Source organism: Panulirus ornatus, chromosome 32 (assembly GCF_036320965.1).
Source record: "Panulirus ornatus isolate Po-2019 chromosome 32, ASM3632096v1, whole genome shotgun sequence".
Taxonomy (NCBI): domain Eukaryota; kingdom Metazoa; phylum Arthropoda; class Malacostraca; order Decapoda; family Palinuridae; genus Panulirus; species Panulirus ornatus.
In genome coordinates this window covers 24,850,113-24,863,178 of record NC_092255.1, presented here as the reverse complement: position 1 = coordinate 24,863,178, position 13,066 = coordinate 24,850,113, and the positions used below count along the sequence as shown (strand labels likewise).

Below are 13,066 nucleotides of genomic sequence, written 5' to 3'. Positions count from 1 at the left end.
TCATATGGTTGCGAGGCCTGGGCTACGGATAGGGTTGTGCGGAGGAGGGAGGATGTGTTGGAAGTGAGATGTTTGAGTACAATTTGTGGTGTGAGGTGGTTTGATCGAGTATGTAATGAAAGGGTAAGAGAGATGTGTGGTAATAAAAAGAGTGTGGTTGGGAGAACAGAAGAGGGTGTATTGAAATGGTTTGGTCACATGGAGAGGATGAATGAGGAAAGATTGACTTAGAGGATATATGTGTCAGAGAAGGAGGGAACGAGAAGTGGGAGACCATACTGGAGGTGGAAGGATGGAGTGAAAACGATTTTGAGCGATTGGGGCATAAACATACAGGGGGTGAAAGGCATGCAAGGAAGAGAGTAAATTGGAGCTGTGTGGTATACCAGGGTCGACATGCTGTCAATGGACTGAACCAGGGCATGTGAAGTGTCTTGGGTAAACCATGAAAAGTTTTGTGGGGTCTAGATGTGGAAAGGGAGCTGTGGTTTCGGTGCATTACACATGACAGCTAGAGACCGAGTGTGAACAAATGTGGCTTTTGTTGTCTTTTCCTAGCGCTACCTCAACCACATGCAGGATGAAGGGGGCGCAATTTCATGTGTGGCAGGGTGGCGGTGGGAATAGATGAATGCAGCACGTATGAATATGTACATGTGTACATATGTATAAGTCTGTGTATGTATATGCATGTATACGTTGAAATGTATAGGTATATTTATGTGCGTGTGTGGGTGTTTATGTATTTACATGTGTACGTGGGGGGATGGGCAATTCTTTCGTTTGTTTCCTTGTATTACCTCGCTAACGCAGGAGACAGCGACAAAGTATAATAAAAAATAAATAATAAATAATAAAGAGTTGCCAATAGAGCCCCATCCTTACTCTCAAGCTGATTTTGGGAACACCTTGGAAATTCTGAGAATATTTTTCTCTAAAATTTCAGGTTGTCTTTGGTGAATCACAGTAGCATTGTGCAGGAGAACCTACAAAACTATCCTGTCTCACTGTTTTCTCTGGCTATAATCAAATTGTATCACCCTTAATTATCTTACACAACAGTCTCTTTCAAATAATGCCAAGCTTATACTTTTTTCTCTCTTACTCTTTTTTTTTCTTTTCTTATTTCTGTCTTTTCTTGCTCCATTAATCATTTCTATTTTCACTTGTGCACACTTGCTCAGACATCTGTTATTCCTCCTGCAAATTCTGATCTTTGAGTACCATCAAATTAAATAATTTCCTTTAATATCAATCTAAATGCTCAAGTTTTCATTAAATTTCAAATGCAGCTGCTGGATTTTCATCGTGAAGCTGTAAAAGGGACCAGTAAAAATAAGTCTCAGACGATCATGCAGGAGCCACCCTCCTCTGTGTGGATGGAGAGTATTTTGAAGGCAGCATGTGACCTAAAAGATTTAGCTCTTAAAGGTGACTCTTTTTGGAATAGTTTACTGCAACTGAATATTATGATGAGACCCCTGAATGATGTTTCCTTACCTCTGGTTTCTGACGTGCAATTTCATAAGACTTTAAAAAAACCCAAAATTCTATGATGGTGTTCACATTGACTGCTTGACTGTAATCTGGCAGTAAATTCTTACCCTATCCTGAGGAGGTTGAAGTACAAAAGGATGATTGGCCATTATAAGCTTCTTAAGGAACTGAAAGTACTCTGGAGAAAACTGGGAGCGGGAGTGCATAAAGCGAACATTCTGTCGTACCACTGATCGGTCTATGGCACTTGGCATTTTTATCAACCCTGGTCGTTCCGCTGGAAAGATACAAATCTATTCAGTGAAACTGGTCTTAAATGAAAAATTTAAGAAATATTACTATATGATACATATACACATAATCATAGAGGAAAATAATATGCAGCCAACAGCTTAAAGAGAGAGGAGGGGGAAATCATTCATCTGAGCAAACAGAATTTCTCTAAACAAATGTAATTCCTTCTGTCAATCAATTCTATTACATACAACACTTAAAAAATCATACAGCCCTAGGGAGGAAATTAATATGTACAAGACAGATTCTTTGTGCTAGCTATAATTATAACTGTACCAATAACTTAGAACTATATTTCTTATGTTTTCTCTACATAATCCACGTTAATCTGTATGTTAGTACTGACTCCTTAACACTATATACTATAAAATAAGATTGGCATACAGTAGTAGACAGTCAAAGTAAATAATTCATTCAAGAGTCCCAATCCTTCTATAACCTCTACACAACTCTTAAGTCATAAAACAGGAAGGCTATTGTAGAACCACTCCAAAAAAGATGATACCATACATCCTTATATTTTCTTCCTTACCCTCATCCTTCCTCCTTGACTTTGATTAACCCCTTGGGCTACATACAATCACTTCAATCAAATATACTCCTTCATTCATTTTTTTCAACTGCATATCCCCAAAAGACTAACTCACTAATAGCTTCAAATTCACATTTATAAATTTATAAATACTGGACTCACCTATACTAAGTTCATTTAGAGAGTTACAAAGATTATCCTCCTCAACATCTAGTCGGGTGTAGAAAAGTAGATAAGCATTCCACCAACGCTTTTGCCGTCGATAACTCACTCGTTTCATTATGTTGTCAAAAACTTGCTGATGATAAGAAATATATATCTATTACACATATGCATAAACATGCAAAATGCATGTAGGCTGTACAAAGTATATTGACAGCAACAGCAGAAGATATATGGCCTTTCCTGAGGGAACAAAGCTTGCCTTATATAATAAAGAAGAATGATGATAAACAAGAGTAGTCATAAGTGGTGGAGAATGAGATGATTCCTTTAAGGTCGTAGCTAAGTTTTGAACATGTGATAAGTCAAAATGGTTGTTCAATCTACTTATCTGTCATGAAGAGGTTACACCTTGCATAAAGACTGACAATTACATCTAATGACTGTTGGTAATGGATGGAGATTCGTTCATTCTATAAACCTCATAGTTAAGGAAAACCGTTCGAGTCCAGGGGGTAAGGGCCCTTAGAGGCTTCAGCAAAAACTCCAAACAGAAAGGAGATTTGTGCTTTTTTTTTTGCTAAAAAAATTAAAGTAAAAATATGAAATCTGCCTTAATATTAGCAATTAACTGAGGATCAAGCCTTCTAAAATATCCATCCATCAATTTATCATTACTTCCATTTGGATTTATGTGGGGGTAGATTAAGTAGACAGGGGAATACACCTGTAGAAATCAATTCTGCCAAAAAGGGGACTCCATCTTTAATACCACAGGCTAGCAGAGTGTAATAATATGAAATTCCCTGCAGTGGCATATCTAGGGTATGGCAGGTAGGGCAGGTGCCCTAGGTGCCACTTGAAGGGGGGTGCCACTCAACAGGTGCCATCTGTTGAGTTTTGGTTTGGTACTGTGACATAAAAAAGAAACTTGCCTACTTTTCAACTATAATACTATTTTGCTACTATCAGTTGCATTGCTACTTCTACATTACAATTTTGATCATGTAAGTCTTTAAGTCCTTAAGAGTTTATATAAATCTAAGTGTGGCCTAACTCTTCAACAGTTTATAATTACACTGTATATATTTTTATATACATCCACTGTATGTAAATTTTTAATCAAGCCAGGGGTGGAATTTCAGAGCTTGCCATAGGCGCTATTTCCCCAAGATACGCCCTTGATTCCCTGAAGTAAACTTTCTACTCTGCTACCAATTTAAAATTGCAGGCAACAAGCTAAGCATGTGCCAGATCACTTCTTTATTTCATCACTGTAGCAGTAAACTGAAAATCTTTAAGAATGTAATTCTAAGCTTTCAGTTGCCCCAAAATAACTTTCTTTGGGAAATTCAAAGCAAAGCAAAATCCATTAATGTACCAATCATACTCTAACTATGAACAAATGCATTTCTTGAAATCAGTTGCCTCCTTGTGTGTGCAAATGAATTCACTTGTCAAGGCTACTATGTCCTCATATGCATTTATTTCTCGGAGGAAAATGCTTCACATACAGTATAGCTTTATCATCTAAAATTCTTTTGCATGTGTCAAGGGTCACAAATAAAGCTATGCTCAAGATCACTTGTCACTGTTTAAGATCATACCTTAACCATCCTGCTCAGAGGGAAAGATAAAGCATATCTCATATGGTTGTGTGTATCTGGTTACGACAAAAACTTGCTTTTATTTTAAATTCATTTTCTGGTGGGAACTAAATCTAAATACCCTAATCATATACCTCAACTCAGTCTGAACAATAATACTTATATAGATATCACACACATAGTACTTACCTCACCCATATACTCTCCACCAAAACACTGATTTTTCATTTCATCTTCATCATCCATTTTGCATTCGGTCACCTCACCATCATCAAACTTGTACCATCGCTGATCATTTCCATTCCTGGTGAACATTTAAGCATCAAGTCCAAAATATCAATAATAGAAGAAAAATATCAGTTACTCCCAATCCATGCACAGCATATCAAGATATAATGTTAAATACTTAAAGAGAAACAGAACAATATGTTTGTGGCATTCATGGATTTGGAGAGTGTGTTAGATAGGGATGATAAAGATGTGTTGTGGAAGGCATACGAATATATGGTGAAGGAGAAATGCCACCAAATGCAGAGAAATTTTGTTAGGGTCTTACAGAGGGGCAGGTGTGTTGGGGATGAGGGGGCTTGGAACATGAGTCAGAGTTAATAAACTGGCTCCGGCTGCAGATTGAGTGATTGGAGAAGGTTGAAAGTAAATGTGAATGATATTAAGGTTTTTTTTGTTTTTTTTTTCCAAAAGAAGGAACAGAGAATTCGGCCAGGTGAGGGTATTCCCTCGAAGGCCCAGTCCTCTGTTCTTAACGCTACCTCGCTAATGCGGGAAATGGCGAATAGTTTGAAAGAAAGAAAGATTAAGGTTATAATGTTCAGCAGCAGAAGGAGACTAGCTTATTGAAGTGTGAGACTGAATGCTGACAATCTAGAGAAAGTGAGGTGTTTAAGTTCCCTGAAAAAGGATATGATGGCAAACTGAATCATGGGAGCTGAAGTAAGCAAGCCAAGGGCTGCAAGTGGGTGCAGCAGGAAGTGTGTGGAAAGAGTGTGGAAAGAAAGATCACTATCTGTGAGGATAGAAACAGATATGTTTAGTGATATAGTAGTCCTAGCAGCATTGTATGGGCACAAGGCATGGGTCCCAGATCAAAAAGTATGTTAGACGACATTGGATGTGTCGAAAATAAAATATCTGAGGACAATGTGAAGAGGGTTGATTAAATAAAAAACAAGAAGGTAAGACTGATGTAGCAGTAAGGAAAGCATGTATAAGTAAGATGAAGAAGGAGTGCTGAAAGGATTTTGGATACATGGAGAGCATGAGTGAGAAAAGTTTGACAAAGATACAATACTTGTTGGAAGTGGAAGAAACAAGATGGGGAAAATCGAGGAGGAGGTGGAAGGATGGAATGAGAGATGCTCTGAGATTAGGGAATAAACATGCTGGAGGGTGTAAGGTATGTATGGGAAAGTGCAAACTGGAATGATGTGATACAGGGGATGACATGCTGTCAATGGTCTTCAGCATGGCGTATGAAGCAGCAAGTGGAAACCACAGAAAGGTCAGAAGAGCTTATACATGGCAGCTGGAGAGATGAGGTGAGGAAATTAATCCATTATTTATCTATACCTGGTGCTACTTGACTATGCATGAAATGGCAAGCAAGAAGGAAAAAAACATTTTCCATATAAATTAGCTATTTCCCATGATAAAGATGTGATGCAGCACAAGGAACAGATGAAGAATGGTCATTATTTACTCATGGAAAGGAAAAAGAAAAGGAAAGTGACAATATTTGAGGAACTATGGGATAAATAAAAAACTGCAGATGTAGAAATAATGAAATCCTCCAACAAAAAAAAAAAAAAAGTAATAGAACATGTAAAGAAATCCAAAGCTACTACTCACATTAATGAAAATATAATAAAAATAAAGTAGGAGAAAAATACAAAAATTACCCAAGGAAATCTGTAGGATATCTACTGAAAAATATAAATTGACAGTCAGCTCAACATGCAAGGAGAAACTGAACTAAGAACATTTCAACGAATATGACTACAATGAACTTCTAGATGTTGAATACCAAATGCTGATATAATTGGAGCAACTGATCAGCTCAAAGAAAATTTGGAAACAGGGCAAGATGGACTCCAGCCACATTCCTCAGTAAGACAAAAACAGTAATGAAAAAAATCAACGATATCATTACAACAAAGTCTGGATGAAAGCAAAATTAAAAACAAAAAAAAAATGGCACATATTGTGTAACACCAATTGATTATGAAGGACCAAATCTAATACCTGAAAGGATATACATTAAGCAAACTACTCAATAACAATTACATTAATGAAGGCCAATGTGGCTTTGCACTAAGAAGAGTATGTAAATCCAATCACTAGCTCATAACAATGGCTTATGTAACACTGCCTTCACTTGTTGCTGCCAGATTTCAGTGTGACTGCCCTTCATGCTATATGAATTAAAGAGCTCTATTTGTGATTCTTAGAATAACTGGGGTAGTTTGGTAGCCAACATTTATGAAAACAAAACTAAAACTGTGTAAATTCACAAAATCAATATACTATCCCAACTCTCTTATGATATCATTCTTTTCCCAATCAACCTACCTTACACCACAAAATGTCCTTAAATATTTTCAACAGTTCTATCCTCTTCTGTTCCTTTGCATTTAGGACCTATGACTCACATTCAATACACTACTGTCTGGACTGCCATACTATAAAAAAATGCTCATCTCTGCCCTCGTACAAAGCGAACTCTCCACACTCTTCCTCACACCCACAACCTTTGCCCCCTCCTCCATCATATGGTCCACTTCGGTTCCCATAGTCTCATCCACTGTGATATCCACTCCCAAGTATCAATAATGCTGCATTTTCTCCAAGTTCTCTCCTTTCAAGCTCATATTCACACCAACCTATTTCTCTCCTCTATTCATATAAACTCACAACCTTCTTTCACACACTCTCCTGAATTCAGACATCAACTTCTGCAGTATGTCAACTGAATTTGCCACCCAACCCCTAACTTCTACTAACAGTAACAGACTCACCTCCTTGGCCCCTCATCTCCAACCGACTGCATACCTGCTGCTCTCTACACGACTGCTGCATCTAACTCCCTTATCACTCCCACCCATGAACACCTTAAAACATCCACGGTGACATCATACACCACTGATGAAGACCTATCTTCACCAGACATCAATTATCCTCCTCCCTTCTTACTCACACACATACCTTACTCTCTCATTCAAAACTACTCATCAGCCCACCAAAGAACAAAGCAACAGCAATGTGACATTATATACCACTGATGCAGACCCACATTTGGCTTAAACAAAATCCTCCTTCCTTCCTACTTATACATATAGCTTATTCTTCCAATGAAAACTATTTACTGCTTCTAATAACTTTCCTCCTGCATCATATATGTGCAGCACCTTCCACAAGACATATCTTTCAACAATATAATAAGCTTTCTCCAGATCCATAACTATCACATACAAATCGTATTCCTCTAATTACTTCTCACAAAGTTTCTTCAAACCAATACCTGTTCTACATTTGGTCACACCACTTACCAGGTAAACTTAAAAGACATATCATTGTAATTCAACCATTCACTTCTTTTGATCATAATTTCCAGTAGCCCTCAGGCACTTCATCCTGAGCCATACATAGATTGAAAATCCTTATCATCCAGTCAATAGTGTCATCACCTTTCTCGAGAAATCAAACTGAAATCCTAAGCATTAGGGTGGATTTACCACTTTTCATTTTACATAAGTTTTTCAACATCCTCCACTTTTCACTAAACCATTCACCATGACTCTCTTGCTTCACATTATCTTCATGTCCAAAACACCCATATCTGCCTTCCACCCGATCACCTAACTTATTCAAAGGACTTTCAGAACACTCACTCCATCTCCTACTTGTCTTTTAACACTTCTGCATCTACTCCCTTCACTGGCAGTCTATTTCTTATCTTGTTCTCCTCACACTATTCACCTTCCAAAACATTTTTCTTACTCTTCCCTAAGTTTGTTGACACTATCTCACCCCATCTCTCATTTGTCATTTTTTCTGCCACTTTACCTGTCTTTTGACCTCCTACTGCTTTCTCTTGTACATATCCAAATCACTTGCACTCCTTCCAAGCACCTATCTCCAATACATTTCTCTTTTCTCATTAACTTGCAACTTAAATTCCTCATCCAACCACACAATATCCTTCCTCAATACCCAAATTCCCACTTTCTTGTAATACATGCATCTTCATAGTTTGGTACCAGTGTTTATTCACACATTATATTTCTCATAAGCAATGAATGATTTTTCAGTCTATGAGTAATAGATTCTTATAAGTAAAGCACATGAACAGTATAACAATAAAAATATTTAGGAGCAACACTAAGTTTTGGAGAGAGAGGGGCAAGTATGCAGTCTGTTGTGGATAAGAGGGCTTGGGAAGTGAGTCAGTTGTTGTTTGCTGATGATACAGTGCTGGTGGCTGATTTGGGTGAGAAACTGCAGAAGCTAGTGACTGAGTTTGGTAAAGTGTGTGAAAGAAGAAAGCTGAGAGTAAATGTGAATGAGAGCAAGGTTATTAGGTTCATTAAGGTTGAGGACAAGTAAATTGGGAGGTAAGTTTGAATGGAGAAAAACTGGAGGAAGTGAAGTGTTTTAGATATCTGGGAGTATATTCAGCAGTAGATGGAACCATGGAAGCAGAAGTGAGTCACAGGGTGGGGGAGGGAGCGAGGGTTCTGGGAGCGTTGAAGAATGTGTGGAAGGCAAGAACATTATCTCAAAAGCAAAAATGGGTATGTTTGAAGGAATAGTGGTTCCAACAATGTTATATGGTTGCAAGGCGTGGGCTACAGATAGGGTTGTGCAGAAGAGAGTGAATGTGTTGGAAATGAGATGCTTGAGGACAATATGTCGTGTGAGGTGGTTTGATCGAGTAAGTAATGAAAGGGTAAGAGAGATGTGTTGTACTAAAAAGAGTGTGGTTGAGAGAGCAGAGGAGGGTGTATTGAAATGGTTTGGTCACATGGAGAGAATGAATGAGGAAAGACTGACAAAGAGGATATATATATGTCAGAGATGGAGGGAACAAGGAGAAGTGGGAGACCAAATTGGAGGTGGTGGGATGGAGTGAAAAAGATTTTAGTGATTGGAGCCTGAAAATACAGGAAGGTGAAAGGCATGCAAGGAATAGAATGAATTGGAATACCAGGGTCGACGTGCTGTCAGTGGATTGAACCAGCACATGAGGCATCTGGGATAAACCATGGAAAGTTTTGTGGAGTCTGGATGTGGAAAGGGAGCTGTGGTTTCAGTGCATTACACATGACAGCTAGAGACTGAGTGTGAACGAATGTGGCCTTTGTTGTCTTTTCCTGGCGCTACCTCACACGCGCGCTGGGGGAAGGGGGTGCCATTTCATGTGTGGTGGGGTGGCGATGGGAATGGATGAAGGCAGCAAGTATGAATGTGTACATGTGCATATATGTATATATCTGTGTATGTATATGTATGTATACACTGAAATGTATAGGTATATGTGTGTGTGTGTGTGTGTGTGTGTGTGTGTGTGTGTGTGGGGGGGGCATCTATGTATATACATGTGTATGTGGATGGGTTGGACCATTCTTTCGTCTGTTTCCTTGCACTACCTCACTAACGTGGGAGACAGCGACAAAGTATAATAATAAATAAATACTAAGTTTCAACTAACCTGTGTAAAATAAAGTATAATAATAAATAAATACTAAGTTTCAACTAACCTGTGTAAAATATAGGAGTAATAGTGGCCACCACTTGCCTGACCACTATGAACAACAATGCCAGTTAACTTGTACTTGCTACACACTACTGTCTTCATATCCTCTGGGTCATAATCTATTAACTCCCCATTTCTTGCCAATCCAGCAACTAGAATAAAAATAGGGCAAATTCTACTGGCAAAGTCTTTACATATCTTATCAGTATCCAAATTCCATCCAAATCAAAACAAATACAGTGTCCAAAATAAAAACACTAAGCTTCTGTTTTTTCAAAGGTAAAGATAATTCATATTATGACTATTACCATATTATAATAATGAAAGTCAGATTCATGATGACTGTCTATGAAAAACCCAAATACTAAACTAAAAATCACCTGTATATGGGTCCATATCTAGCTCACGGGGAAACTCGAAGTAATCATTGAATTTAATTGAGCACTCTCTTTCCCAGTCATAGTCGAATCTTTTCAGCTGGATAGCCATAATAGGTGGGAGCTTCTTCAAGCATATTCTCTTAACAGTATCAACCTGAAGAGAGCAAATAAAGAAGAAAAATTTGGAGGGCCACATTCCAAAGTCTGTAAACAAAGCAGTTTTCATTTAAGATTCCCAATACATCAGTTTGGATAAACTGGATCAAATAACACACACACACACACACACACACACACACACACACACACACTGAGGATGGGGCAACTCAAGTGGAAAAACTCTCTCCCCATAATACACAAATAGTAAAAGAAAAAATAAAGAAAAAACAACTATATATTCTCAAAGGCACTGATAATAAAAAGCAGCAAAAGATACATACTGGACCAAGGGTGGTTTAAAAATCTTTGTTGCTTAAGAGAACTTATTCTGACCTTAAAAATCTATACCAACAAAAAAAGATTAGCAATTATCCTTGCATCCCCCAATCTTTATTACAAAAATCTATTCTATTCATCACAATTTTCCTTTATACTCGGCAACCTTTCCTGCCACTGAAAGGTAGTTTCAGGAGTATATGGGCAACCTCCTTTATATATATCCACTCTCTAACTCTCTTAAATGAAAACTCCACACAGTACTTTGTGGTTTATCTTGATTCCTTCATATTCCTAGGTTCATTAACATTATGCTGTTCAATCTACCACATTGTTTCAATTCTTTCTTTCCATGCAAGTTAAGCCTTTTGCCTTCCCAAATGTTAAGCCTCTAATTCCACAGGAGCTTCCCTTACTCTTTAGGAAAATAAAACAAGAGGGGAGGATTTCCAGCCCCCTCAACCTTTTCTATACGCCTTCTACAACACACAGGGAATACATGGGCAGTATTCTTTTTCCTCTATCCTAAGGGACATATAAACACATTTCTGAGGAAGCCTTAATTAGGGCATTCAGCTGTCTGTGCTGTTTGGGGATGAAAAAAATGTACTTACATTGAAATTTTGCCATTATGCAAACCTAACTTTAAACTGATATACCATGTAAATTTCTATGAAATGTGTCTATGTAGATTTTATTTCACTATATTAGGAGAAACAGATTTCTTTAGACTTACCTTTTTATCACATTTTTCACACAGATATGCATTATCCCCCTCAAGAAGGTCCCCCTTCACATACTGTTCTAAAGAATCATAGAGGTTGCTGTAGTTACGGATGTCTATACTTATAACTGTAAACGTCTCCTCTCGAGAATACCTATGAGGAAATAGAAGGAATTAAATCAAGCTTTACATTTTCTTTTTGTGTCATATCAATGCTAACAAAATTTAAACAAACAAAACCCTGGGTTTATATATATAACCATATACAAATCCAGATAATTCAAAATCATGTAATTCAATACTCATAAGAATACATTCTGCAAATCTGCTCTGAAAAAAGAGAATATAGGGAAATTACACAAAGGAGTAAGGTCATACCTGTGAGGGCATGTTTTGCAGATTTTCTGGTCTGAATAAGAACCACCAAGAATTTTGTTCATTATCTGCTCATGTCCTAAAGCTTTTAATGCCTCATTCAAGCTCTCCACCAGGATATTGTAGAACTCACAAGCATCATGCTGCTCCCGCAAATTTACTGGCTCTCCTTGTAGTCTGATTCAGAGAGGAATGAAAAATTGTACATTCACTTTCCAACCTAAGGCACATGAAACAGTCATGGTAAAACAAGGACAAAGCACTAACAGAAAAGTCTAAAGGATAACAAAAAGATGGTATTAAGATATAAGGATTATAATAGAATGGCTAGAAGCCTTAAACTTGATCCCTGTGAAAGGGAGAAGGATGTGGGTTGGCCTTAATACAACCTTTAAGTTTTTTGCTAAAATGATGGCTAAACAATGAACAGTTCTTCAAAAGATGTAGGGATATGACTGACAGAGGTCACAACATGATATTAAGAAACTTGTTAAAAATGATGTAAACACATACTTTTATAGCATAATTAAGAGTGGTGGATGAAGGGAATAAAACGAATGAAGACATGGTTGATATAGATAGCATCCATAAATTACAAAGTTGTACAATAGTAGAATATGTTCAAGTGACTAGGGCACAACAGTGTAAAATTCCTTCCCACTTTAGAACAATATCTAAATAAAAATAGTAAAAACCTTGAAATAGTAAAAACCTTGTGGTATAAGGCTATGGATGGTTGGCTCTGGTTTAGGTACATATAGCTAAAAAGCAGATTGTGCAAGCGAGGCTATCATTTCTTTGTTGCTGATGCTACTAGCAATGAGAGAGAGAGAGAGAGAGAGAGAGAGAGAGAGAGAGAGAATTATACTTAACCCAGGGTAGTCAACTGATGCCAAAAGTACATGGGAAACATAGCCCATGTATCACAGATAACTAATTCATAAATAGCTCATACATTGGCATTACACAATACAGTACTCTTACAGGTAGGTAGACGTTGGGAGGCAGCCAACGACCAGGGCTCCCTGCCTGGGTATCGGGAGGGTTAGTGATGGCTGCATTAGTGAGCAAGCACTGTAGTGATTGTCAAGCTGCACTCCTCTGACCCATGTAGCTGTCTTTACTTTCTGCCTCACATACACATGGACTATTGGCATTATGTCCAAAAAGCACAATCTCTCCTCATACATAACATTTGACAACACTTAACTCACATAGCTCATTCTTCTAAACTCTTGATTTCCCTGCAGTCAGCATTATGCGCTAACCCTATCTTTTTTTTTTTTTTTT

The 13,066-nt window shown here is 37.7% G+C and overlaps 1 protein-coding gene across 1 annotated transcript in view; it reads right to left on the bottom strand.

Annotated features, from left to right (window-relative positions):
* LOC139759273 (ubiquitin carboxyl-terminal hydrolase 9X-like) overlaps positions 1-13,066 on the bottom strand; it is a 144,189-nt gene that overhangs the window by 41,982 nt on the left and 89,141 nt on the right. Inside the window, exons 34-40 of the mRNA XM_071681418.1 lie at positions 11,780-11,953; positions 11,414-11,555; positions 10,243-10,396; positions 9,867-10,014; positions 4,282-4,396; positions 2,486-2,621; positions 1,605-1,774 (exon numbers count right to left, since the gene is read on the bottom strand). Coding sequence (XP_071537519.1) covers positions 1,605-1,774; positions 2,486-2,621; positions 4,282-4,396; positions 9,867-10,014; positions 10,243-10,396; positions 11,414-11,555; positions 11,780-11,953 — 1,039 coding nt within the window. The remainder of the gene's footprint in view (positions 1-1,604; positions 1,775-2,485; positions 2,622-4,281; positions 4,397-9,866; positions 10,015-10,242; positions 10,397-11,413; positions 11,556-11,779; positions 11,954-13,066) is intronic.